At 45.6% G+C, this 26,843-nt stretch overlaps 2 protein-coding genes and 1 non-coding gene across 4 annotated transcripts; 2 read left to right on the top strand and 1 right to left on the bottom strand.

Moving 5' to 3' along the window:
* Positions 1-924: 924 nt before the first annotated feature.
* Positions 925-1,696, bottom strand: MRPL51 (mitochondrial ribosomal protein L51). The gene is made up of 2 exons (XM_066339069.1): positions 1,380-1,696; positions 925-1,195 (listed from the first exon to the last, which is right to left on the bottom strand). Exons 1-2 carry the CDS (start codon positions 1,651-1,653, stop codon positions 999-1,001), a joined length of 471 nt encoding a protein of 156 aa, XP_066195166.1. The 5' UTR covers positions 1,654-1,696; the 3' UTR covers positions 925-998.
* A 212-nt stretch (positions 1,697-1,908) lies between these two features.
* NCAPD2 (non-SMC condensin I complex subunit D2) lies at positions 1,909-26,805 on the top strand. 2 transcript variants are annotated; one of them, XM_066341171.1, is made up of 31 exons: positions 1,909-2,032; positions 2,124-2,199; positions 2,296-2,354; positions 2,817-2,998; positions 3,532-3,671; positions 3,991-4,118; positions 4,203-4,326; positions 4,408-4,555; positions 5,433-5,630; positions 6,132-6,266; positions 6,823-6,907; positions 7,652-7,826; positions 8,033-8,154; positions 9,115-9,324; positions 11,301-11,475; positions 12,986-13,070; positions 13,206-13,339; positions 14,338-14,470; positions 15,997-16,081; positions 16,186-16,347; positions 16,586-16,800; positions 18,459-18,570; positions 18,884-19,007; positions 19,204-19,359; positions 19,557-19,734; positions 20,767-20,861; positions 23,370-23,450; positions 25,537-25,723; positions 25,942-26,068; positions 26,203-26,361; positions 26,462-26,805. In XM_066341171.1, the coding sequence occupies exons 1-31, from the start codon at positions 1,909-1,911 to the stop codon at positions 26,542-26,544; spliced, it is 4,197 nt and encodes a 1,398-aa protein (XP_066197268.1). In that variant the 3' UTR covers positions 26,545-26,805. The 2 variants fall into 2 exon arrangements, with proteins under 2 accessions (XP_066197268.1, XP_066197267.1); XM_066341170.1 differs by having other exon boundaries at positions 7,649-7,826.
* Positions 2,415-2,737, top strand: LOC136358297 (small nucleolar RNA U85). The gene has a single exon (XR_010743058.1). It is a non-coding gene; the product is annotated as a small nucleolar RNA U85 (small nucleolar RNA).
* Positions 26,806-26,843: the final 38 nt, after the last annotated feature.

The raw sequence follows: 26,843 nt of genomic DNA, 5'->3' as shown, positions 1-26,843 counted from the left end.
ATGCCTTTTGGCAAGTCCCACAGGTCTGTCACCTTGTTCCAGTGAACGTGGACTTCAGCTGTTTAAACAGTTTGCCTTCACTTTCCTCAGGCTTAGGCCTAAGGAAAGTTCTTTCCATTCATTCCCTGCCACTTCCAACCAAATGCTTTTGGAAACAGAGCAGCGTTGCAGCAAGATACATCAAGTCAGCAGATAACTCCCCAATTACTTAGCAACTAAATTAAGGACCAAGGCAGAATTGATACACAAATGCCTGCTCATCTAATGGATTTTTCCCAAGTGTACAGTGGTGTGATGTTGGACTAGAGAGATGCCAGCTGTGACTCACCGTAACTTCTCCTCTAAAGGAACTGGCAACAGTTAGGGAAAACTAGAAGCTAGAATTTTTAAAAACATTTAAATACCTGAATTACTTTTGCAAATCTTGCCTAAATTATAAACAAAAGGCCATTTCGTCATTAAGCGTCATTAGCAGGGGATCAAGACATCATGAGTGTGGAATGAGAGAAATCCCATTCTTAACATAAGTTTTGATGCATTTCAACTAACATTTGGATCGTTCATACTTAACCACACATGAGTGGAGGGCAAATGGGAAAGCTGTGACGGGAAGACATATTAGCAGGACCTCATGGCAGTAACGTGAAAAATTTGGCTATGAGGGTAAGCTGGAGAATACTGCAATTGTCACGTTAGATGTGTGAACCTCGGGCTCAGAGACTGAAAGGATGGTCAAAGCCTGGCCAAAAAGCCAGAGGACCAGAGGGTCAAGTTCAGGGATGCAGGTTGAAACAGATGCCTGCAAGAACTACGTTAGAAATGACTGAGGGGGAACAGAGGAGCTGAGGCCTGGAGCAGCAGCAGAACCTTGGGACTAGGATAGAAATAAGCAGCAAAGGTTGTAGAAAGCACTGGGAACTCAACTGTGTGAAAGCTGGCTTTATTCTGACTGCAGTGCCACAAAACTACACTCCACACGCTGAAGCCACTGCTGTTCTCTAGCGGTGCTTTCCAGTGCGATTGAAGCGCTTGTACAAGTACCGGATCCTCTTGTTGAGTTTGTGATAGTCCTCTGCAAACATCCGATCGCCCACCATCTGCTTCTTGCGGATGCACCTCTGCAGCTCGTTCCCCCGCCAGCCTCGCAGCCAAGTGGGCCCCATGATGAGATTCTTCGGGTGGATCTGGAAGCCGCCTGAGAACAGGAGAGCAGAGACAGATGAAGCCAGGCACTGGAGAAGGCTGATCCCAGGGTGGCCGGCCCAAATCCTCCCCGCCCTGTCGCTGCTGGCAGAGGCGCCCGCCCGCAGGTGAGCCCAGCCCCGCTCCCCTCCGGCCCCGGGAGCGCTGGGGAGGTGCAGGCGGGGTGTGTGTCTTACCCAGGATCCCCACGTTATCGTACACCCCGAACAAGGCCCGTTTCTTCGTCCACCGATCTACCGGCTTGCGTTTGGGCGGCTCCTTGACGCGGATGGGCCGGGAGAGCCCTGCCAGGGGCGAGGAGAGCGGCACGGGGAGGCCGGGCCGCGCGGGAGCCCAGCGCGCCCCGCCGCAGTCGCTGATGCTCCGCTCGGCGCGGGGCAGGGGAGCGGCACGGCCCAGCAGGGCCCGGCCCGCCGCTCGCAGCAGCAGCGTTGCCGCCGCCGCCGCCATGGGGATGACCCCCGGTGCCGCGGGGACGGGAAGAGCGGCGCCGCCGCCGGGCCGCCCCTTCCGCCGGGGAGCGCAGAGGCGCGCGGGTGACGTTGCGCCAACGGTCGGGAGGGCAGAGGAGCCGGCGATTGGGCGAGCGGCCGGCGCGCGGCGCAGCCGCCGGGCGCTGATAGGCCCGTGGCGGGAAGGGGCGGGGTGAGCGCGGTCCGCGCGCGCTGTTTCGAGCCCCCGGGGCCGTGCGGGGCTGTGGCGGCCATGGCGGCAGCCCCGGAGTTCCACCTGCCCCTCGCTCCCGCCGATCTGCTGCAGGATGGCGGCCCCGGGCGCTATGTGGTGCGGGAGGTGCTGCTCGCCCGTGAGCTGCCGCCCGCACTCGCAGGTAAGGTGTCCCCGCGCCCCCTTCCCGGTCGGGCCCGGTCCTGCCGCCGGCTGACGGCCGTCCCCCCGCCTCTCTCCGTGTTTTTCCGCAGCGTTCCGGACCGCCTTCCGCGCGCAGGGCGCGCTGGCCGTGCTGCAGCACTTCGACTGCGTGTACAGCGTGCTGCAGTGAGTACGGGGCAGCGACGGGCGGAGGGGCGGGCGCTCGCCCCTCGGGCAGGGGCTCTTTGCTGGCCGCACTTACGCCCTGTGTTTGTCCCGCAGCCACTTCCGGTCCGTGGGCACGGCTGTCAAGGAGGATGCCCTGGAGCTGATGATGCGCGGTGGGTACCCGCTGTTTCCGGCCGACGCAGTACTAACGGAGAGGTTGTTCTTCCTTGGCAGCTCAATGATGATATAAAGGCTAATGTGACTCGGCCAGCTGGGCTGCACCCTCAGCTCACTCCTGTCATACGGGTCTGTAATCTTGGTGGACGATGCTGAGTTGTGCATGTTCGCTGTAAGGGCAGACCGACAGAAAACCCTCTTCCCCATGTCCCTGGCAAATACATCTGTGCGATGTATCAGCTCAGAGCGAGTGTTTCTCTGAGCTGACAGAGGGCTGTGGGGATAGGACAAGACAGTATGCCCAAGGTCTGGGTTGCAGGGGGCAGCCCATGTTACAGGTGGTGAGATGTGAGCACACATCTTTGGTAATCTGATGACTGCTCTAAGTCTTCCAAAGAGAGGATGGCTGAGGGACCTGGCAAAGAGTGCTCATGACTTTCTGCTTCTCCTTCTCCTAGTGGTGTCCCATCATTCCAGTGAACTTCCTGCTATCTTGAGCGACTCTGGGCTCAGCCATGCAGACCGCACTGCACACCTCAATGCTCTTAAGATGAACTGCTATTTGCTGACTGGCCTGATGGATGCCTTTGAAATGGAAACCTGTAAGAACAGCTGTTTGGAGGCAGATCCTGGTAGGAAGGTAGGTGAGGGGACTGGGGGAAAGATGATGAAAGTCAGAATAAAATTTTAAGCTTGTTGAACTCTGTAGTATCTGTCAGATTTTATAGCTGAGTTTATATAAACACAATGCCAGCAAGAGCAGTGAATAATGTGGAGCGCTGGTGCTTCTGTGAAGCTGTGCATGGAAAACAGCCAAAGGGACAATCATGTCTAAACATCAGCAGGGACTTGGATGACCTTTCTATTTTGTTCTTCAGTTTCTGGCTGGAACTTAGTGAGCCAGTATTTTCTCAGTATTTCCTTTCTGTGGGTAGAGATGGCGGCAGTGGATACAGGTATAATCCTTAAACCACACGGGGCACTGGTGCTGGCCTGAGGTGAGAGACAAGAATGGGGGGGGAAAGCCCCCTGTGATCTCACACATCTCACTGTGTGTCTCTTTATGTTGTAGAATTTAACAGACTTCTTATCTTTTGAAGGAAGCAGGGTAGTGATGGAGTTTTGTCTGTTGTGAAGCTGCTGATGTATCTCACAGTGTAATCTCCTTTCTAGAACAGGAAGAACCATGCCAAGACTTCTGGATCTTTGTGGGAAGAGGAGAGGGAGCCACTTTTACGGCTGCTTACACAGCTGCTGCAGCTGGATCTCCGTCCCCTTTGGGGTGGTTTAGTAGTGGAAGAAGAGTTTTTCAGGTATGAATTGGAGCAGGTGTATTTGTGGAATGAGTGATGATTCTGAGGGATAAAAGGTTAAATGATAAATCTGCCAATGACATGGTATTACAGCCCTCTGTGGGGTGCAGATCATTGGGAAACTGAGGAAAGAGCTTGAGGCAAAAGCAATGTGTATAGGAACCACCTCCTCTTCCCACATAGGCCACAGAAATTCAGATGTTTTGCTAGTTTTTGGAGGACTCTGGAGAATCTCTCTAACAGAAATATGTGGTGTGCTAGAATGATGTTTGTGCAAGTTGTGATAGTGAGGTTTGCTGTCTGTCTTCTGTGGGTTTAGCTTAATGATGGGAAGCTGCTACCGTATCCTGGAGAATCCAAGTATCGGCCTTCAGAGGTACCGGGTCACACGGGAGGCTGTGACACATCTGCTTGCTGCAGCTCTGGTTCACTGTGACCACATGTTCAGTGAGTTCCTGCTCTTCTGCCTTCTTCCTGAAGCCATTCCCAGTTACTTTCTGTGACCTCTTTCCTCCTTCTCATGTGTGAAAGGTGCCACTCTGAAGATCACACAGATGCTGCAGCACTTCGAACATGTAGCCTCAGTGTTTGCACAAGCCGTGAGCCTCTGGGCTAAAGAATATGGTCTGAAAAGCCTGGTGGGTGAATTGCTAAGGTGAGAGAAATACCTGGAGCCTTGCACTTCTATCCCTAGCAACTTGAGGCACTCCATTCCTTGTTTCATCTTTCTGTTTAGGGAAATTGGACAGAAATGTCCTCAGGATTTGGCTCGTGAGGGTTCTGGAGTCAAGGGTTTTGCTACTTTTATAAGTGAACTGGCTGAACAGATTCCAACTCTGGTGCTCGCCAACATGAGTGTTCTGCTGCCTCACTTGGATGGGGAGGTATGTTTCTGCAAAGTCACCTGTCCAGAAAATGGTAGAGATGCTGCTATCCAGTTTTTCTGTCTGGAAGCAAAACCTCTTTCACAGAGCTCAAGTACCCAAAACCTGCTTTATTGGAAGAGGTTCTGCCCTAACCTAAAAGATGCAAAGGGAACAGAAACCATGACATTTCCTGTCTGGTTGTTGCTATCAGATGTCAGAGAACAGGAGACTGCCTACTCGTTTGAGGTCCCTGCTGTTGTCCCTTGTTCTTCAGCACTTAATGAGTTTGTCACTGCGTTACCTTTTCTTTACCTGCTGTAAGTGTTTCTCATTTCAGTACTTGCTTCTGTGAACCTACCTGGATAGCAGGGTTTGGGTTGGAAGGGACCTTAACACCTCTGCCAGGGACACCCTCGACTAGACCAGGTTGCTCAAAGCCCCCACCCAACCTGGCCTTAAACAGTTCTAGGGATGTGGCATCCACAGCTTCTCTGGGCAACCTGTTCAAGTGTCTCATCACACTCTCAGTAAAGAATTTGTTCCTAATATCTAATCTAAAACTGCCTTCACTTTGAGGCCATTCTCGCTTGCCCTGTCACTGAATGCCCTGGTAAAAAGTCCCTCTCCAGCTCTCTCATAGCCCCCTTTAGGTACTGGAAGGTGCCTCCCCAGAGGCTTCTCTTCTGCAGGCTGAACAAGACCAACTCTTAGCCTGTCTTCATAGCAGAGTTTACTCTGTCTTGCAGGCACAGCTATGTTCACCCCAGCTTAATACAATATCCATACTGAAAAAATTCACTTAGGGCTGGAGACTGGATTTGGCAGGCCTAAACTCGGGGCATATCAAATCATGTCTTTTGGTCTGTTCCTAGTTCAACAATTCCTGTCTTGGCAGAGTTACATGATGCGAAATGCCATTCTGGCAGCCATGGCAGAAGTGCTGGTGCAGGTGCTGAATGGTGACCAGCTGGAGAAAGCTGCCCGTGGCACTCGGGACAGGTTTCTGGACACGCTGCAGGCCCACGTGTGCGACGTCCATAGCTTCGTTCGCAGCCGCGTGCTGCAGCTCTTCACTCGCATCGTTCAGCACAAGGCAAGTCTGGGCTGGGCAAACGGGCTTGCCTCAGTCATCTTCTTCCCATCTTGTGTCTTCGGAGGGAATTTCTGCCATCTGCTTTTTATTTGCAGAGATTGAAGTTTTAACAGAGAAAGGTGCTCTCCCTGTGTACTGTGGTGTCTGCAGTTTCTTCCAAGAGACCAAAGATCCCAGGGGTGGGGGAATTGGGGGGTAGAAATTAAATGCTGCTCATTCTTACCAGGACAAACTAGAAGAGCATACAGCCTCTTTTCGCACACTGGTATGGGAAAACATCACAGTTACCAGATATACTAAGACTCAACAGGATCCTGTATAACCTAAATCGTTGCTTTCTCTGGAGCCTGGACCAGAATATATCCAGAGGTTTTTTGAGCCCTAGACTTTTCTGTAAATCTAAAATCTGTGCTTTTTAGTACATGAATATGTCTGCAGTAAACTTTTCCCAAGTCTCTGAGCCTTCCTGATAACTTTATCTGTGCTCTCGTTGTGTTCTAGGCCCTGCCTTTGACTCAGTTTCAGTCTGTGGTGTCACTGGCTGTTGGGCGGCTCAAAGACAAATCTGTCATCGTGGTTAAAAATGCCATCCAGCTCCTGGCTGCCTTTTTGTCCAACAACCCCTTCTCCAGCAAGGTAATTCTGATTTATATGGTGAATATGTTAGATATCTGTTTGCAGGCTGAATATCTGCAGTGTGCTCTAGCCAGGGCAGTAATGTGTTTCTGTGTCTTGTGGAAGGAACAAAGTAGCCTTTGACTCTGAAGGTGGCAGCTTTCTAATCTTCTCTGGTTCAGATCTTGCCTTCTTGGGCTGGTCCCTCTCTTGGTAAAATTCCTAGCTATGCTGAAGGCCAGGAGGGATGTGATTGAGGTAAAAAGCTGCAGCAGTTTTGAGTCCATTGAAAGGTTTCTCTCGTTAGGATCAAAATTAGTTTTTTAGAATATTCTTCGTGGATCTGCAGCTCTTTGTGTTCAGCTGCACCTTCTCCTGAGTTTCTGATCCCTAGACTGACAACTTAGAGCAGTTCTCATTCTAGGATTGGGGCCAGAGTGTACTATTCCAGTTCCCCAAAACAGGGTTATCTATAGGGATTCACAACTAAAGCAGGGAGTGGAAGTGAGAGAATTCTGGTGTTTCAGGAAAAGGAGAATAACTAACATGTTTCTTCTTCTCTTCCTGACATCTTCAGCTAAGCTGTACTGACTTGGATAAGCCACTGAAGAAAGAAATGCAGAAACTGAAAGAAATGAGGGATCGTAACAGACCCACAGCAGGTAACTTCCTTTCTTCTTTCCACTTTCTAGGACAGTCCAGAATTTACTTTTTCTCATATTAAATTTGCTCCCAGGTTGTGACAGCTTTTGTCTCAGATCTTACCTGTGTGAAATGGTGAGACTAGATAACTGGGATTAAACTCACAACAGTTTTCCTTATGGTGGTGTTACAAAAAGATCATTTTAATATCCATGTCTAAATCAATAGTCCTTATAGCTATATATCCTGTTTTCAAAGTAAGAACTGAAAATGTCTATTACCTATGTCTAAATCAACAGTCTTTACAGCTATATATCCTATTTTCAGGGTAAAACCTGAAAATGTCTATGAACACCCTCCCAAGTTTTTCTTTTCTACCACTCAAGGACTGCTTGAGTCATGATTTTGGTCAGATATTATTTAAACTTGATATGTAGGTAGCACCAAAGTCCAAAGCTAAATAAATGATGGTTCTCTTACTTGTCTTTTTTTTCTACCTTCAGTGGTTTTTTTGCTATTTTGGTTTGGTTTTGGTTTGGTTTTTTTGTTTTGGTTTTGGGGTGGTTTTTTTGTTTTTGTGGGTTTTTTACGTCTCAGTTCTTGTCTTATTCTTACCACAGTCTGGGTGGGATCAGCAATGGGAATAGTGCCTGCCTGGGGAGGAGGTAGGGGAAGTAGAATTTCTAAGTTCCAGATGAGTTTTTCCTTCCCATTAAAGGTGTCACCTGAGTCTGTGTTCTTTATTCTCTCTGATTTTTAAGTAGCTCCTGTGGTCACCCCAGAAGAAGAGTGGGAAGCAATGCTGCCAGAAATTAGGGCTGCCACACAGCAGCTCTTTCAACCACTGCAGAAAGGGGAAGAGGAGGAGCTGGAAGTTGAAGAAACAGTGGAGAGGACAGTGGAGCAAATCACTGGGCTGTTGAAGAAGCTGAATTACAAGTAAGAACGCTCTGCAGTTTGACAGTGTTTATCTCAAGGGGTGATTTCCAGTAACATTACTCCATAGGAAAAGATTTATGTGGGCACCTACCACAAGATGCTGGTAGGAGCGGCTTTCTCAGGTGTTCAGGGCAAAGTTGGATGGTTTCCTTTGTGTTCTGCTGTGATGTGTTGCTGATACTCTCTTGGGCCATATCATTGTCCAGGAGCGCCACCCGCCTTGTGCAGAAGGCCCTGTGTCGCTTCCAGGGAAAGGAACCTTTCATTGGCCCTGATGAGGAAAACGAGGAGGCAACAATCCTGGGTGTTCTGAAGAGACTTTACACAGGTAACTATATCACTCTGTTCCGTAAGTCCAAGAGGGAAGACTGTTGAGTCAGACTAAAACCAAAGTAAAATCCTCTGGAATGCTCTGTCCTTCCTTCTGACCTGTAAGGCTCAGTCTGTGGGTACTTGACGTCACTCCGATCTGCAGCATCTCTGCATTGTTTGTTCATCTAGTACCCTGGCATTTTAGCTGGATCATACTGATCTTAATTTCTGGTTGGAACAGTTCCACAGTCCCAGTAAATGTACATTTCTGGTGCTTTAACTCATGTAATCTGAGGGGAGCAAAGCCAGTGTTGCCACTCCCACCCTTCTGCCCTGTCTGAATTTGTCAGGAGTTCTGCTTGCTGAACAGGTAGTAGCACATAATGCTTACCCCTAGCAGCCTTGACCAAGCATCTGGTTCAAGCAAAGTCTTGGTTATCTGGGGTCTGAGCCTCTGGGTGTATTTTCAAGACTTCACATACTTTATGTTTGGCATTTCTTTCTGCATAAGGTTGCTTAGCCAATCATGTTGAGCATATTTCTGTTGGAAAGCTGTTGTCTAAAAATATTAGTGAACTCTCCACACTTACACAAACCTTGCTTGGGAGCAGCAGTGTTTGCCTTCTCTCTGGTTCCCTTTTGGGGCCCTCATCTATCTTTGGGGAATTATCAAGTTCAGATTAACCCCATCAGCATTTTAATGGAGTTTACCCCAACTGGACCATGCCTTTCTATACCTGTTTACCCAAGCTGGCATGTCTCTGGAACATCACCGGAACTACTTGTAGTAGTACTGGAACTTGCTCCACAGCACACTGAGATTTTGTAACTAGGTCTGATGGCAGAATTTGGATTTTTGTATCCTGGCTCACGGAAGGTGTCACTGTGGGATGGGGAGAGGAGGGTTAAAATGCCCTGAACTGTGCCTGTTTCTCTTGTATCTTCAGTACTGCTCACAAACAAGTGTGCTGTGTAGGTTCATGCCCAGGTGAGAACAGTGAGGATCCTCCAGGTGACAACAGCAGTGATAAGATTGAAGAGGTTGCACAGGATGAGCAGGCTCAAACAGAGCTGATCAAACAGGAGATGTTGGTGCAGTACCTGCAAGATGCTTACAACTTCTCAGTGAAAATCACAGAAGCTCTGAACCTGATCAGCAAGATGATGTATGAAACCTCTGTCTCAGGTATGTGAAATAACCATGGGGCCCTTTTATTCCCACTCAGTATTTCTAGACCTTTCCTTGCTTGAGAGAAGGTGTTGGAGTGGTAGAGCTCCAAGAGAAGGAGAAAAGATTCAAGGAGCTGCTCTTCACTGAGTAGATGTCATAGACACTTCCAGAGTATTAGAAAAGCAAGCACCATCTAAACGAGTGTAATGAAGGGGTTGAAGAGGGCATGAACAGGGTTTTTAGGAATCAATTTTTTAAATACCAAGGTTGAAAAAAATCTATTTTATATGTTTAAAAGTTGTTTTTAAAAACATATGAAATAAAATGTATTTGAACTTCTTGAAATGAAAAAAACCAGCCAGGTGACAAAGGGAGTTTACTTGTGGAAGCTACCCTTCCTCCTGTGGGGAGGGATGGATGTTCATCAGCTCAGCTGAGGCTCTCCCAAAGTAAGCCTGGCCAGTGAAGCTGAGTTTGGTTATGTGCTCAGTGCCCTGATACAGCTTCAGCTGTTATGCGGGCCACAAGAGGGGAACTAAGCAGCTGCTCTCATCTAACTCACCTTGCCTCAAACTTTATTACCTGGTTAAATATGAGCCTGATCAACAGGTTCTGTGGCCTGGTCAACAGGTTCTGTGGCCTGGTCCTCTTCAATGCTGTAGAGAAAGGTGGTGATCAGGTGGCCTTTGAGTTAATTCAGCTATTCATATTTAATATTAGAACTACTGTACTACACTTAGGCTTTTTTTGTAGTGTTTATCAGAAATTGGCATTTCCAACGGATGAGGGGCACAACTCCTGCTCCCATCCTCTCCAGCATATCCACTTGCACAGATCTGGGGTATGGATAGGTGTGAGCACTGCAGTGCCCCAGACTTCATGCAAACACTTCTGAGGCTTCATCTCTGTTGAGGGCTCATGTTACTTGCAATAAGCACATGGGCTTCCCCAGCAAGGTTTGGTGTCATTAGCTATTTGCACACACAAAAATGAACTCCTGGGTACAGTGTCTTTACACGTCCTTTGACGTTCAAGGCCAAGAAATTGCCCTACCTGGTACTTAAACACCTGGGGGTTGATTGTGGGGGTGTTTTTTTAAGGGATGCACAAATTTTAATAACTTTTCATCTCCCTGTTGTCCTGTGCTGTAGTATAAGGAAGGCAAATTCAGTGTCTGAACAGTGGAGGTGTTTTGAGACATTGTCTCCATTTGGAGAAAGTACGCTGCTGGGTAAGGGACTGCTGCTAAGGGATGTGTCTGCTCAGATTTAGCCTTTTTTAATTAAAGATTTAATATTTGAAGACTTAAATTTTTCTTCTGCTGCAAATTATGTATTCTGGTGTGACTGGAGGCAGGGAAAGCATACCAGCTTGCCTCTTAGATGTTCCTAATTCTGATTTGTAAGGGCTTATATTGGTAAAAGCTCTTACTTAACCAGAGGTCAGACTTTATGAACTGTTTGTTGTACAACTCCTCTGATCACTGCTGTGGATGTCTTGTGATGCTAACTTGATGGGGTTTTTTTGTCCTATGAGGAGACTGGGCAGTCTATTTTAGGAGTAGTCAAGCTGGAACCAACCACAGTATTCCTTACCCCATTTGTACATCAAATAGCTTAGTTCCTCTGGTTATACCATTGCACTAGGGCTCATATTCAGCCGTCTGCTGCGACTATGAGATCTTTTTTTCCCAAAGCTACTGTTTCCTAGAAGAGAATTTTGTTCTTTCTCAAAGATAGTCTCTGTCCTCTTTCCCTAACTTTATCGCATTGGATTAAGCTGTATATTGTTAATTTGTGTCTCTTTTCTGGGACATCTACATCTTTGTACTAGTGATCCCATTCTGACTCCAGCCCTCTGCAGACAGTAGTAGTGATCTCTAGATGCTCGTACAGCTTGCTGTGAGAGCAGTACTCCTATGAATTTGTTTTAGTGGCCTCACTAATGGTAACTGGGGAAGAACTGCACTATCACAACTGTTCTCTCTGCAGTGGTGCAGGAAGCCATTGAGTTCTTCGTGACAGTGTCACAATTTGGTGTGCCCCAGGCACTGCTTGGAGTCCGCAGGATGCTGCCCCTCGTATGGTCCAAGGAACCTGGAATTAAGGAGGCTGTGCTGAATGCCTACAAACAGCTCTATCTGAGCCCCAGCGAGGATTCAGAGAGGTATGGATCTTCCTAATCAGATTTGGTTTTCCTTTCCCTCCCCCATCCCCTTTCTGCTTGGGAATGGGGTATGGACAGGAAGAGCACTGAGAGTTGCCATGCTTCATGCTGAGCTGAAGCATAAGGTTATTATCTGAGTATCCCAGTCTTCCTGCAGGACCTACTGCTGAGCTTCTGTTCTTTGTTTGTAATAGAGCTCATGTGTAGGAAATACATGCAGCAAAAACCTCTGTGAGACCTTGTGAAGCAGATGCTGAGAATTACTTGAAGTTAAGCTGTTGTCAGGCACTAATATTTACTGTTCTTATAAATTTCACTTTCGTACAAAGCATTGCCTAAATAGTCTGGGTAGGGTCCCTATCTGATAGGGAACAAGAAGTGTTAATTATGAATGTTTCTCTTGCCAGCAGGGTTCTTGATTGGCAACAATGAATTTCAGCCCGTTAGGAGTCAACTGTTGATATGGAGTCATCCCATGTCCAGGAATCTTATATATTCCACTCTCTGTGGGCAAAGGTGTTGGCCAACGCCAGCTGTCCCATTTTGAGTTTCTTATAACTAATATTTTATCCTGCTGGGATAATAAGAGGAACAGTGTGGTCTAAAGTTGAAACTGTATTTCTGTTACCAATGCTCAGGTTTTTTTGCTGACAAATCGTACATGCTATGGCCTTGGTCACATGTAGGCATTCTGCTTCTGATGTACACATTCCCCTTTCTTTATCCTTCACACTATACAAGGTTAGTTCTTATTTGGGTGCTTTCACATGTATTTCTATTTGTATTTCAGTCAGACCAATCTCAAATCTTTTTCATCTTAATGATTTCTACATCCATTAGACGGGAGGATGTTAAAAGGCTTTTGTTGTTTATCCCTCTTGGGGATTTGGTGGTGGGAGCTGGCTACCAGTTGCAAGTTTGCTTCTTCCATGCTAGGAAAGAGCTGTGTCTCCTCCCTGCTGTGGCACTTTATTTGCCCTTTTTTAGTGCTTACCCACTTGTAAATCCTGTTGGATACTTGTGCAGTAAGATAAGTATGATCCCTGATGAGATGCACCATAACGCACTCTCATTTGTACCGTCAGGGCAATAAAGAGCACCTGCTGCTTCTTATTTCTTCCTGATAATATTGCCTGGAGACAGCACTTCTACAGTTTGTGCTCCATCTTCATTTGTTCATAGGGAGATTTTTCAGTTTGTAGGGAATTATACTTTGACTTGTGGTTGAGAATAAAATGGGAAGTGGCTGCTTAGTGCCTCTGCCTGGATCTTTGAGCACCAGAAGGAGCACCAGTGCACAAGGCAATGGACTTTTAAGTCCACATTGTAGTCATTGTCACTTGAGTTGGGTGACTTCAAGAACTCAGGATTGTTGTGGGAGTTTTCCTGATCCTGTGGATCATTTCTATTATTCAACAGATGTTTTCAGCTCTTTCAATAGGGCACTAATTGTGACAGTTGCTTTTTCTTTACCTTTTACTTTTTTATTGTTATTTTTCCCCTTTCAAAGGGCCAAGGCACAGGCCCTGGTGCATTCTCTCTCTCTCATCATGGTGGATGCATCACTGGCAACGATACAGTGCTTAGAGGAAATAGTGAGTATTTGCTTTGACTGAGTCTGGATTGTGTATCTGTTTTGTTAAAATGGCAGTCACTGCAGATTACATCTTTACTTTGAAGTTCATTCTTCTTTACTGGTCTCTAATTTTTAAATTGCATTCCTTTTGCAGATCTCAGAGTTTGTGCAAAAAGATGAAATAAAGCCTGCTGTGACCCAGCTGCTTTGGGAGCGATTCACAGAAAGATCTCCCTGCTCGGCGCTCGAGCGCCGCGCTGCTGTGATGCTGCTGGGGATGATGGCACGGTGAGCCTGGGGCCAGGTCAAAGCCTCTGAGTGGAAGGATGTACAGGGAGTCGATTTTTATTGAACTGTGGGTGCTGCATCAGCTGACTCTTTGGCTCTAGCTTCAAAAATAGCAAGCCTGTCATGGGGTAATGAAGCCTGGAACTAAACATAGTCCTGCTAGATCCCACCAGCACGGTCTCTGAATGATTATGATGGGATTATTTTCCTTCTGTGAATGCCCATCCCTTCCCAGAGTTTACGGTGTCACAACTCTGCAGCTTTGTCTGTGTTTGGATAAGAACAGTGAGAAGCTGCTGAGTAGAGATGTCTGAAGCCTTTAGCATGAAGGAAAATGAATGTCTCTCACTTTCTGGGGGCAAAAAAAATGTATCTGCACTAAAAGGTTTTCACTTCCTCAATTTCCTAGCCCAGTTACCCTTTGGCATTCAACTTACCTACTCCTCCTGCTGTTCTTACTTCAGTCCTTCATTAGTCAGAAACAGGCCTGCATAATGATGATCCTAAAGTTCTTTCACAGGCAGAAAGGGGAACAGGTGGGTGTGGATTTGGGATTGGCTTTTTTTTGGATAATGTTGGTTTGGTTTGGTTTGTTTCCCACAGTAGGGGAAGGAATGGTATATATCACAAATCCTGAGCTCCTGTACCGTTTCCTACTTTCCAACATTTTTCTTTTTCTTACCCCTGTAAGTTTTTGTCCCTTCTGATAGGAAAGAAGAGTCAAGAATCTTCTTTCTTTACAAAAAGGCTGTGCCCACTGTTGATCACTTTGGAGAAACTCATCTCCTAGTGAGGAGTGGATGACACTGGCTTCTGTGGAATACTGCTTGCTGCTTCTCTAGCTGTATCTTGAGTCATTTGAATGGGTTTTATTTTTTCCCCTCTTACTCAAACCACTGCCTTCCACAAGGCACAAGGAGTATTTCTCTTGGTTGGCCATACTTCTGTAAACTTCCAGCAGCACCTCACGTGGTATCCCCATCCCTTCCATTCCACAGAGGAAAGCCAGAGATCATAGGTAGCAACCTGGACATCTTGGTGACAATGGGGCTGTCTGAGAAGGCATGTGAAGACTATAGGCTGCCTCAAGAAGTATGCAATGTCATATCCAAGCTTGCCAGTAACCCTAAGGTAAGGCGTTGGGTTTGTTCTTGAGGTCATCCAGAAACAAAGAAAGGGGGAAAATTGTTGGTATGGAAGAAGAGAGGTAATTAAATTTTTACAGATTTTGAAATTAAGTAGGTTAAGACCATTCAGCAGCACTGTCTGGAAAGCTTAGCACACATCAGTGAACATGTAATAAAAGAATTTTCATTAGGCAAGAGGCTGAATTCAATTAGTAAAGAGTTCAGTGCACAAGAAAATATGTTTTCCTTTCAATTCTCTTCTTCAGACTCCCAGTTCTAAACTGATTTGTGTTTTCTCAACCATGAAGCCCTTTCCTCTACTGATGTTTTCTGGTGGTGTGATTCTTTCGCCCTCCCTATTAATTGATATTCAGGAGTTGTCAGCTGTACAGCAGAATATAAAACATGAAAGGTTTACAAACCATGTTGTACTTAGAACAACATGACAGTTGATGGCTTCTTTCCCTGGGAAACAATTTATCCTTTTTTTTTTTAATGCACTTGGGAAAAAAATCTGGGTTTTGACTCAGTTATTTGAGGCATTTTGGTTCAATCACAAAACTTCTATCACAAAGTTCTATCACAAAAGCAGTCCCTTCACAGAGCAGCATCATTTTGTGACAGCCCCTTCCACTAGGGATGTTGTTGCAAGAACTTCATGAGTTAATGTGTATCACAATATTCTTAAATGTTTGAAGGATGGCTGTAATTCAATTTTTGGTTGACTTAAGTCTGCAGTTAGGCTTGTATGTGAAAAAGGACTGAACTGAAAATATTTGATTGACTGATTGGCAGTAGCTCTTCTCCCCCCCCACCCATCCTTCCAACCAGAAATTCAGCACAGAGGAGAGGACTGTGATGAATCATGAGTTCTTGTTTCAAGCTACTGAAAGCTGGTAAATCCTCAAGCAAATTCTGTTTTGTTCAAATATATATTCATCAGGCAGACATAGGTGTGCTGGGACACCTCAGGTATTGTCATACTTGGTTTGTAATCCTCTAGGTTATCTTATTTCCAACCTAAAAGGTGGTGTGACTGATACAGAATATATACAATAACCTAAGTCTGAGGTGGTCTTGGATCCAGACCGATCCTGTGTTATTTCCACTGATGGTATTTTGCTTTTAAACAAACCCATATGGTTCTGGAGTACCCCAAGGCAAGTTGACTTACTGTTGATGAATCTAAGATGCTCCAGAGGTTTCCCTCTTCATTCATTGCAGAGAGTGAGTAAATAATATCAGATTTTAAATTCTTTTGACATTTCAAGAGTTATTTTGATTTAAGGTGAGATGGTGGAACTGTCTAGGTTGGTCTTTGACCCAGCTTTAAATCCACCCAGTGTAGTCACCATGCTGTCATAAGTGACAGCAATGTCCCTGCTGCATATTTAGCTGCAGAGCAGTACTGGATGTCCCTGGCATGGGTTTCATTAACATTGTGCACACAAGAAGGTTAAGTACTGGGAAGGGCATGGGGGGATCTCATGTGCTGCTCCCATGGGTGTAACTCACCTGTTGTATCTGCAGCAAACACTGGAGAAGAACAGTGCCCCTTTTCGACTGCCACAGAATCACATGCTCTTTGGTTGCCTGAGTGAGACTGTGAGTAAAGGTGAGCCCAGGTCAGCAGGAGGTTTGGAGGAGATGGGGTTGGGCTGCAAGACCACCTGTGTTATCATTGGTATGTGTGAGTACATTACTCCCTCTTCTCATCAGGCTTTGCCCAGCCAAGCAGTCACTGGATCCCCTTCATGGAGTCAGCTATAACACTCATCTACCAGCTGGCAGAAGGGCCAGAGGAGATCTGTGCTGACATCCTGCATAAGTGCAGTCAGCAAGTTCTGGAGAAGCTGCAGGAGGCTGATGAGCAGAAAGCTGGTGAGGAAGAAAGCTCATGAAGAAAATCTCTGCCTATGGTTTCCAGTGCTGCTTTGGGTGGCCTTGAGTAACTGCAGAAGAACAAAGCTGAGGGCCTGTGGAAGTGTTGGCATGGGAGGGCATGAGTGCTGTAAAGGAGTCTGTGGAGTGTGGAGATGGGTTATACTTGAGTGAGACTTGGCACTAACAGGGAAGAGGTCTAGATCAACACTGAACTGTGGTCATTTTTCTCCTTTAGATGCAGGGGATTCTCCAGGCAAAGTCTCTGATGGTGCTGGCAGTCTCTCCACATTCCTGCTGCTGCACCTGGTGTCCCTTGTGGGACAGGTGGCACTGCAGCAGGTAGTGTATTTGGAAGTGTCTGTGAGTGCAGAGCTACGCCGACGCCGCATCCTCAAAGAGGAGAAGACCAAGAAGAAATCTGACACCAGCACAAGGAAACAGAGAGCCCGGGTGAGAACCGGGGTTTTTTCATATGGGCAGCTCTTCTAGTCTCCCAGTTACAGCAAACTTCTGGAGGAATGCAGTCCTGAGGTTGCATGAGGTACAAGGTGATTGATGTGTGCTTCAGGAACAGAAACAAACACATACTGATCAGGATTCACAGGAAGAGCTGAATGACGCTATTCACTAAAACTCCCACACTGGTCTTGAGTTATGAAGAGGCAGAGAGGAGGGAATGAAGGATGATGTCCTGGCTGTGCTTATCCTCCTGCTTCAGGTGAACATTCCCCTTTCACTCATCACTTTCTTTCTTACCAGTGCAGTCTTTTGCAACTGATGGAGTAGAGGTGAAGAACATCCATTTGTGCCCTGAGTTCTGGAAAAAGGCTTCCTAGAACCCCGGTCCAGAATATTTGAAAGTCCTATCCTCTGTTAGGTAGTAATGATGAAGGTTTAACAGTAGTCTTTTTAATGTGACTTGGATGCTACAAATACCTTGTTTGGTTAGGTCTACCTTGTGCAATAAGGCCCAGAGTTAGGTCCAGAGTGCAATGAGGCTGACTTCCCTGGGTAAGAATAGAGAATATTGTGTCCATCTAGGTATCCAGTCTCTTAGATGCTTATACTGCTAAGTCTACAGAGAACTTTGTAGTTTATTTCCTCATCCACCTGCTTATCACTGTCACTACCATTTTCCACACAGGAGGAGGTTATTATGAGATTTTCAAAAAAGAAGCAGTTGGATACAGAGTTAGTCTCCATTACAATGTCCATCTCTCTTCACCTGTGTTGCTTTTTATTTGCTATAAGGTTTCCCACAATCTTGCTCACAAAACCAGCAATTCAAAGGCTGCTTTAAGCTTCTTGCTTTTAGTATTTGAATGTCCCTTAAGTTATGCAAGACTCACACATTGTTGCTGGATGTCTCCTAAGTCTGTAGTGTCAGTAGTTTAAGCTTTCTTTACATTCTGGGCTCCTCATTACAAGAGAGACATGGAGCTCCAGGAGCAGGTCCAGTGGATGGCAATAAAGATGATTAAGGGGCTGGCGTATCTCTCTTAGAAGGAAAGGCTGAGGGAGCTGGGGCTCTTATAAGCCTCAAGACAGGGAGGGGACCTCATCAATGTCTGTAAATATTTGAAGAGGGGGTGCCAAGAGGATGGAGTCAGGCTGTTCTTGGTGGTGCCAAGCTAGGATGTGAGGCAATGGGCAGAAACTGATGCACAGGAAGTTCCACCTGAATATGAGAATGAACTTCTTTATTGTGGGGGTGATGAAGCACTAGAACAGGTTGCCCAGAGAGGTTGTGGAGTTTCCCTCACTTGAGATACTCAAGAACCATCTGTACACAATCCAGATGTGTTCCAGGAAGACCCTGCTGGAACAGGAAGGCTGGACTTGATTGACCCACTGTGATCCCTTCCAACCTAACTGTGATCCTGTGATTGGTGATTGGTAGCATGTGGACTGGAAGATCCTGGACTACCCTTCACAGCTTCATTCAGTTCTTGGGGGAAAGTGGGTTATTACACTCTGTGTCAGTCTGTTCTCCACTCCACTTGTGCAGCTGGTAACATGCATATACCTCACACCTGAGAGAAGAGAACCCTGTGAAGAAAGAGGTTATTGTGGCCTGACATCTTTCTTACAGTCTCCTCTCTGCACAGAGCACAGGGAACGAGACCACTATGGAGGAGGAGCTGGGCCTTGTGGGAGCCACGGCTGATGACACCGAGGCCGAGCTCATCCGTGGTATTTGTGAGACAGAACTTCTAGATGGTAAGTGTGGCTGCCACCGAGGATTACTGGCTGTCTGCCTGGATGAAAGAGCAGGTACAGTGGGTCCTGAAGGAGGAAGGCTGTTTCCTTTGGAAGGAAGCACTGTGATTTTCCATGGTGTCAATTTCAATGTAGGCTGTCTGTTTCTTGGCTCTGCCTTTCTGGAGGTGGTTATTCAGTGGTGAAAGTGAGTCAACCACTTTGCAAACTAACCGTAGTTTGCAGCAGCTCTGGGATAAATGGAGTAGTTGTTCTTAAAGCAGGATGCACAAACAGCGCTCTCATGCTCACTGTCTTTATCCCCACACTCTAGGGAAGCATCTGCTCTCTGTCTTTGTTCCACTGGTGCTGAAGATCTGCACCAACCCTGGACTCTACAGCAACTCAGCGCTGTCAGCTGCTGCAGCCCTCACTCTTGGCAAACTCTGCATGGTCAGGTATGCCATGCCAGAGTTCTTTTCCTAGCCTTCCTAAGTACTAAAGCACAAGCAAATGTTGCAATTCCTTTTCCAAGGAAAGAATAAACACAGAAGAGTGTTCAGAGACTGCTTTTTTTTTTTAACTGTTTTTTTCCTCTGCTGAGAGATGGAATTTTGCTATCTATCCCTTCTTTCCTCTACCCTGTCTTGTTAGCTCTGAGTTCTGTGACTCGCACTTGCGTCTGCTGTTCACGATGATGGAGAAGTCCACCCTGCCTGATGTGAGATCCAACCTCATTATTGCAGCAGGAGATCTAGCCATCCGCTTCCCCAACCTGGTGGAGCCTTGGACATCACATCTCTATGCCAGGTAATGCTAAACACATTGTCAGGAGAGGACATTTGATGAAAACCCTGTGACCCTGTGGAAGGGTGACACTGGACCTCCAGACGGTGAGAATGACCCAAGAAAGCGAATTTGAAGATGCTGGTGCAGGGAGACAGAGCTGTGGGCTGTCATGAGACACTCCCTCACTGCTTTCTGCAGTAACTGTTTGCTCCTGTCAGGTTGCGGGACCCCTGCCCGAGTGTGAGGCAGACGGCTGGGCTGGTCATGACTCACCTCATCCTCAAAGACATGGTGAAGGTGAAGGGCCAAGTGAGTGAAATGGCAACTCTGCTCATAGACCCAGAGGAGGAAATCATGGGAGTGGCTCAGAACTTCTTTGGTGAACTCGCCAACAAGGCAAGTGGATGCTCAGGGACCTTATTTCACAAGAGCAGGGAAGGGCTGTTGGTGGCTGCATCAATTACATAAGTCCTGGAGAAGGTGCGTTAATGGTGTAGAGCCATTGGTCTGTCTCTCTCTGGACTAAATAAGGGTAGTTAAAAGAAATTTTGCAATACAAGTTTTGCTTCATCCCTGCCTGATGTTGCTGAATTTGACCTCATCTATTCACACTGGAAGGCAGGCTCCAAACCACTGCCTTTTCCCTTTGCTTTCTTGTGTATGCCCACTGCAGGGTTAGGACCAGTTTTCTGTAGCTCACCTTTAGGCTTTACAGCAGATTTCCCTAACCTTATGGCTCAGGCAGTGCACCTTCTCTGAAACCTTTCTGAGTTGTTCTTGGCTGTGAGACACTTAAATTGTAGCAGTTTCTGCCCAAGCATGTAAGAACAGGAGCAGCTTTACCCCCAGTACACCATTTGTTCCATGTGCAGGCTCACATGGGCCCTTCAGAGTTTGAGATTTACTGCCTGCAGAGGCTGCAGTGACACTGGGGCTTTTCTTGTCTTGGTTTGCTTTGTTAAAGCAGAGCTGGCCACCGACCACTGACTTCCTATCTCTGCAGCATGTATGACAGAGCTATGTAAAAGCAGTTGGAAAGAGAATATGAATTGGACCTTCTCAGGCAAGCTAGGAAGCAGTTCCATGAACTGTTGGTTCCATGAAACATGGCTGTTTCCTTTCTCAGAAAGCTTTTTTTGTTGGGTTGTGACAAGGTGGGAAGGCAAAGAAACTGCATCCAAGTCTGCCAAAGAGCAGAGCTGGGGTATAGTGTTTAGTTTGTTGGTTAGCTGTTTTTTTCCCCCCAGCCAAACAGTCCTGGATAGGTTTGGCTGGCTGTGTAAAGCTTGTTTCAAAAAGCTGATGCTTTCAGTCAGTAGATTTGGGGTAGAGAGAAAGGAGGTAATTTTAAAGGGGCAGCTTATTTGGTTTGACTCAAATTATCCTTTATAATTCTGTATCTCATGTAGAAATTTGTGTTCTGCACAGGGTAATGCTGTCTATAACCTGCTTCCAGACATCATCAGTCATCTCTCAGATCCTAACAGCGGCATAGAGGAGGAATCCTTCCACACTATTATGAGGTATTCTGAGGTTAAATAAATCTCTTATTACCTAGGACTATGTTTAGGCAAAGGGGATGTCATCTAGGGAAGAAAAATTGTACACTGACATATACAAAATGCTTTTTCTGTTTTTCTCTTTGATCTGACTTTTTCAGTCTGTATTGGAAATAGAGTCATGCTGAGGGGAATTGATTTTAAAGCCACACAGTTGGGGGTGAGGAGAGACCCTCCAAGGAGTAACCACTAACTCAAAATTACTTTCCCTCTAGAAAAGGAAAATAGTTGGTTTAGAAATAGAAAAGTTACATATCAGAACATGCAACACAAGGAAAACACAACAGGTTTTAAAGACTGCTGCATTTGCCATTTTGGTGGCTACTGGAGTTTTGTAAGCAGTTTTAGTAAAGCTGTAGTTACAGTAACAGATTTGGGTCTGGGGTGGCTTTCTGGTGTTTTGTGTGGGTTTTTTTCGTTTGGTTTTTCGGGGGGGGGGGGGGGGTGGTGGGGTGGTGTTGGTTTGGTTTGGTTTTTTCCAAGAAAGCCTGACTCTGGAGTATAGAGATACTGGATTATTTCAGTCTGAGGTTATTGATTGCTCATAGACATCACTAATAATGTCCTGGTAAAGTACAGACATTTTCTTCTTATTTCTGAAACTTAACCACATGAGGGTTTTTCTGAGTCATTTGAATACCTATGGATTATAGAGGGAGGTGTTAGACAAAAGTATTGCTATTGCTGAAGAGAAGAACAAGAAAATCTCCTGTGATTTTTCAACTAGTCTTTCTATGAGAATCCAGTGCATTTAGGAAGAGGGATGGGATTTTGAATAGGCAGGAATTGCAAGACACAGAAAAGGTCAATTAGTGAAGGTGCAATTGAGAGTAAAATTAATTTATGGTGGCAAAAGTAGATGGATGTTTTGCTTTAAGCTTTAATTAAGAAGGGTAATGTGAAATACTGGGAATTATAGCTTGTGGTTCCTGACAGCACACACAAGAAAAAGGAAGTGGAAGTTAATGTCTGAAGTGAAGCAAACCATCACAGGGAGACAAGAGGCAGCATGCAGAAAAATTCCAGATAATTTTGGAATTTTCAGTACTGTTTTTAATTAATATTAAACTGGGGGTATTGCCACACAGAGAGAGCATAATAAGTGTAGCAATTGCATTAAAGTGTGATTGGTGGGGTTAAAACAGGTGTTAGATGGACTTTTGACTTTTTGACAACATACATGGAGACAACTGGAGGTGTCTGGCAAATAAGAGAAGAGGCAGTATTGATTTAACAACGTGGACACATATCAAATTAGCGTAAGGATAATCAATTTTAAGGACCTGATCATCAGTTAATGCACCACGTATCCTTTAAATAGGAAAAGAAAGGAACTGGTAGTTGAAACTGAACTATTTCCCCATGCACCATTATTTAAAATGCTTGTATTGTGGAGAGGATCAGGTTTAACTTGGAAAGCATGGTGGACAAAAGCACAGGCTAGGAATGAAGCAGAGTTTTATGCTCCAGGGTTCCTTACTGAACATTGAGAATAGGGAGGTGTAAAAAAGATAAGGTTGTGTGGGAACCATCACAGTTAAAGGACTAATTTTAGAGAATGAGAGTTACAGTAATAAAAACTGAGATCAAAACTGGCAGAACAAAGTATAAGGTGGAATGTTTAGAAGTTGTTTAACCTCTTATTTGAAGGTATTGCTAAAGTTTGCTTCCTGCTTTAGCAGCCCAGTTTTTTCTGGTAGAGGGAAGCATTGGCAGTGCTGGTGAGACCTTGTTTGGAATGCTGTCACAGTTCTTCTCATTTAAGTTAAAGATGAATTGATGTTGGAACAAATGCAAAGGGAGGACTCTTGAGATTACTGTCTCTGTGATATATCTTAGAAAAGCAGCTTGGTGTGGTGGTTGTAGACATAACAAAGTCTGAACAAGAAAGTGCTTTAGAACAATTATATCAAGGCCAGTGGCAACCTGACTGAGCTAAAGTTAACAGAAATGTTAGTACAAGAAAAAGGAAGAGCAGCAGGACCTTCTTAATAAATAGAAGTTATTCAGTGATTTCTAAGAGGACATAGTGCAAAATACACAAGTACTTAACTGTGCTAAAGTCCAGGTGTCTCTGTTTCTCAAGAAGCTAAGGAAAAATGAATTAGGTTAGCATTTAAGTTCTGTTAGGCTTTGTTCCCATTTTAGTGCAAAGTAGTGCTCACTTTTGCATTGATCCAAAATGCAACAACACACTTTCAGCAACTTAGTAGTGAAAAAGTCACAAGTTTTTGAGGGAGAAAAATACTGCATGCTATAGTGTTCCCCTCAAGCTTTGCTTGTCAGACAAACTAGTCTGTCATTGCAACCTGTGAAGTGAGGAGATTGCTGGAGGTGCTGCATGCTCTTAAAACTGGATGGAAGGAGCAGATAAGAAGTCAGCACTGCTGCCTTTTCAGCATGCCTCCTACCTGAAATGGGGATTCCTCTGTAGGCTCCAATCTTTTGCTTTTTTTTTTTTTCCCCTTGCAGACATCTGTTCTCATATATTACAAAAGACAAACAAACAGAGAGCTTGGTGGAGAAACTTTGTCAGAGATTCCGGACTGCCAGGTGGGTTATAATCTTCATTTTCCTGCCAAGCACTTCTGCTTGTCAGGATTTTTCAGAAGAAATGAGCTTGTATGTGGTGGTTGTAAAAGGTTCCCATTAAGTTCTTCATGTGGCAAAGTGACAAATGCAGCATAACTTGGTTTAGGTCTCCCTTTTTTCTTTTAACTGCCTTCTCCTAAAAATACATGAATACTTATAAATTAATTCTGGCTTTATTATGCAGTGACTGACCCCCTCTTCCTTCCTTTTTTAAGGAAAAAGTTTTGTGGCAGTCTAGATCTGCATTATAGCTGACAAGGAGACATCCCACATGTGGATTTTACGTACCTTTGTGATCCTTCTCCACAGGCTATTCCCTTGCAGCTCAGCTAGGAAATTAGTGTGTTCAGCTGAGAAGTTGGGATCTCTCCAGCAGTCCTGTCTGGAGTGATCACAACTATCAAGCTGACATAGGCCTGTCCTTGTTCTGTGTGCATGGGCTGCTCAGTACCAAGTCTTCACCTGGGACTCTGTTTTGGTTTTTTATTTTACCTAAGGGCTTGTGCCACCATACACTTCAGCTTTTGCTCTGCTCCATCTCCAAGACGTGCGTGCCTTGCTTGTGCATTGCTGATTACAGAGTATAGAGTGCAGGACCCATGCTGTGAATCCAGGATATAATTTTGCTTTCTGAGTTTTGGGGTTTTTTGGCTGCTTTTCCCCCACTCCCACAGCTGTAACTTCACTGACCCAGGAGTATGCTTTTTGTTTCTTTCCAAGAAGAATAATAACAGAAATTTATCTTCTTCCCTGCCATGTTCTTCTAGTGAGATATCTTCACTTTAACTTCCACTGACTTTGGTGTACTCTGCTTTCCTCCATTCCTGTCGTCTTCCTTCTCCATTGTTGTGGCTTTGCCCTTGAGATTTAAGCTGTCTGCTTATCTTGGCCATTTGTGCGCAGTGCCTGGGCATGTGACCTGCGCAGCTGCCTCAGGGAGTTGCATATTTCCCAAAATATTTGGATTTTGTTTCCTGAGCAAGAGTCCAGAGTGGTCCCTCTCTCCGAAGTTGCCTCTCAGGAGCACTTGGTGAGCTCTTGACACCACATTTGTAAATAACCATCTGCGTCTAAGTTGTGTCTCACCTTTAGTAGAATGTCCTGATATTTCTGTACCACAAAGGTGATCAGCTTGGTGCACACTAGTGGTAGTGCTGGAGCAAGACTCTCACTCTAGGCCAAAACAGGAGCTTTTCAGAAAAGATTCTGCAGCCACCATCACCCTCCTCAGCATTTCTGGAGTTATAAACATTACAACTTGCCAGGTGTCTGTCAGACTGTAAAGGTGGAAACACCTGGATGCTGCAGCTTTGTTCTCCGTCTGTCTGGGTTTGAGCAGAGCATCCTGAGACAGCATAGAAAGGTGGTAGAACATTCCTGAGACACATGGAAAGACTGAGGCCCTCACTTTGTGTATATTAAAAATAGGGGGTTTGGCCTTGCTTTTCACCTCCCATTCCATCACAGTGATACATTAGGGATGTTTGTGCTTGTATTTTTCTTTCCATTTGGATTTATTCCAGTAGCTTTTGCTGGAATTTGAATGTAGTCCTTCTCTGATACAGCACTTGTTATTTGTTGACTTTATGACTTAATGAATATGACCTTCCTTATGTAACTAACCAGGAAAGGGAGAGAGAACATCAAATACAGCTTCTTGAGATCATCTCAAACATGCAAAAATGAACAGCCAAGGGGGGTTTGTTATGTGGTTGAAATAAGGCCTTCAAGAGGAGTCCTGACTTCACTGAGTCTTTTCCTCCTGCTCAGCAACAACTTCTGACACTTTCCAAACAAGTAACTGTGTTCTTTAGCAGTGGAGCCTTCATGTTTTTCCGACAGGCACTAAGTCAGTGTCATGGAATACGGTGGTGGTTATGTGTGGTATGGCACAGCACCCTGCCACTGACCGATAACAGAACAACCTGAATCTCATGTTCTGCAGGGCAGAAGCACCTGCAGGAAATGCTGGTAATCCTGGGTGAGATGTGCTCATCCTCACACGCCCCTTTTTGTAGGAGCTAACGGTGATCTTTGTCTTTCCCAGGACTGAGCGTCAATATCGGGATCTGTCCCACTGCCTTGCTCTGCTTCCAGTCTCGGAACGGGGCCTTCACAAGCTGCAGGACAACTATGACTGCTTTGCAGACAAGCTCCAAGATCCAGCTGTCTACAATTGTTTCCAAACTGTGCTGGCTCGATTCCGCAGAGCAGGCGTCAAACCTGAGACTAAAGTAAGGGGTGGGACAAGGGTCCAGGCCAGAAAAACAATTTTACATACAGTGACTGGAAAGCCCTGCAGTTTTTCATTTTAAGCAGACTATTCCTAACACCTAGCAATTTATCAATTTATTTCTTTAATTTGATGGCAATTCTGCTTTGGATGTAATACTTCTCTCCCCTCACCTTTTCTTTTTTTCCCCCCTCCACTGCTGTTTTACATCTCCATCAGGCTCTAGCTGAAGAGCTGGAACAGAAGCTGTCTGCCTCCCATAACCGAGGACTGGATTCAACAGAGATATGCCCGGATGGCAGTCAGACTCCAATGCCAGTGCCAGCCAAGCGCAAACCAGTAGGAAGTATGTTCCTTTTTGTGAGATTCCAGCCTTCCCCTGATTCTGCAGTCCAGCAGAAACAGCTATGGACTTTTCCTCAACCTTACAGACAGAAGTTTACTGCCTTGCTCTGTTTTTTTTCCCCTTTTTCTTGGCAGGTTCACACCGCCAGCCCCTAAGCCCAGTCAACACGGATGATGATTTTATGACACCCCCATCCCGCACCCTCCGAAATCATAAGCGTACCCAAAAGTGCCCTCCACGCAAAAAACCCATCATTACCTTCTCCAGCGACGAGGAGAACAACTCTGAGGATGGTAAGGCCCTGCACACATGGGCTCTGAGGGGGGAAGGACTACATATTTCTCTGTTCAAGGCAGTGGAGTGCTCATTATTGACACGTTTTACCCTCTTTAGAGCTATCGGCAGAATTAAGAGAGGAAGAAACCCCTACCAAAACAACTCCCATCACCAGATCTTCAGCCCGACAGCTGCGCTGAGAGAACCATCTGCCACTGCCTTTAACTAAAAATAAAACCTCTTTTTATGGAACCGTTGCCTTCTCTTGTCTGAACTACCCCATAATAAAGCAGTGCTTTAAATCAGGACAAAATGGAAGTTAACACCAGGCTGAAGCAATTCCAACCTTTTCTTCTGGTATCTCCACAAAAAAAGGCACTTATGATGAACATAGTTGCCACTTGGACTGATTTTGCCCTGGCTTCGCAGATGAGAATAAGATGCTCTTATTAAAATAATAATTTAAAAAAAATCTTTGGAAGAAAGTCTTTCTAAGAAG

Source organism: Sylvia atricapilla, chromosome 2 (assembly GCF_009819655.1).
Source record: "Sylvia atricapilla isolate bSylAtr1 chromosome 2, bSylAtr1.pri, whole genome shotgun sequence".
NCBI lineage: Eukaryota > Metazoa > Chordata > Aves > Passeriformes > Sylviidae > Sylvia > Sylvia atricapilla.
Note: the sequence above shows the minus strand (reverse complement) of the source record. Positions and strands in the feature narration are given on the sequence as shown.

Coding starts and splice junctions, on each gene's coding strand:
- MRPL51 (XM_066339069.1), bottom strand. CDS start 1,653: ATGGCGGCGGCGGCGGCAACGCTGCTGCTGCGAGCGGCGGGCCGGGCC. Junction 1,196..1,379: donor CGATAACGTGGGGATCCTGG/GTAAGACACACA, acceptor TCCTGTTCTCAG/GCGGCTTCCAGATCCACCCG.
- NCAPD2 (XM_066341170.1), top strand. CDS start 1,909: ATGGCGGCAGCCCCGGAGTTCCACCTGCCCCTCGCTCCCGCCGATCTG. Junction 6,908..7,648: donor TCGTAACAGACCCACAGCAG/GTAACTTCCTTT, acceptor CTGATTTTTAAG/TAGCTCCTGTGGTCACCCCA. Junction 26,069..26,202: donor CAAGCGCAAACCAGTAGGAA/GTATGTTCCTTT, acceptor TTTTCTTGGCAG/GTTCACACCGCCAGCCCCTA.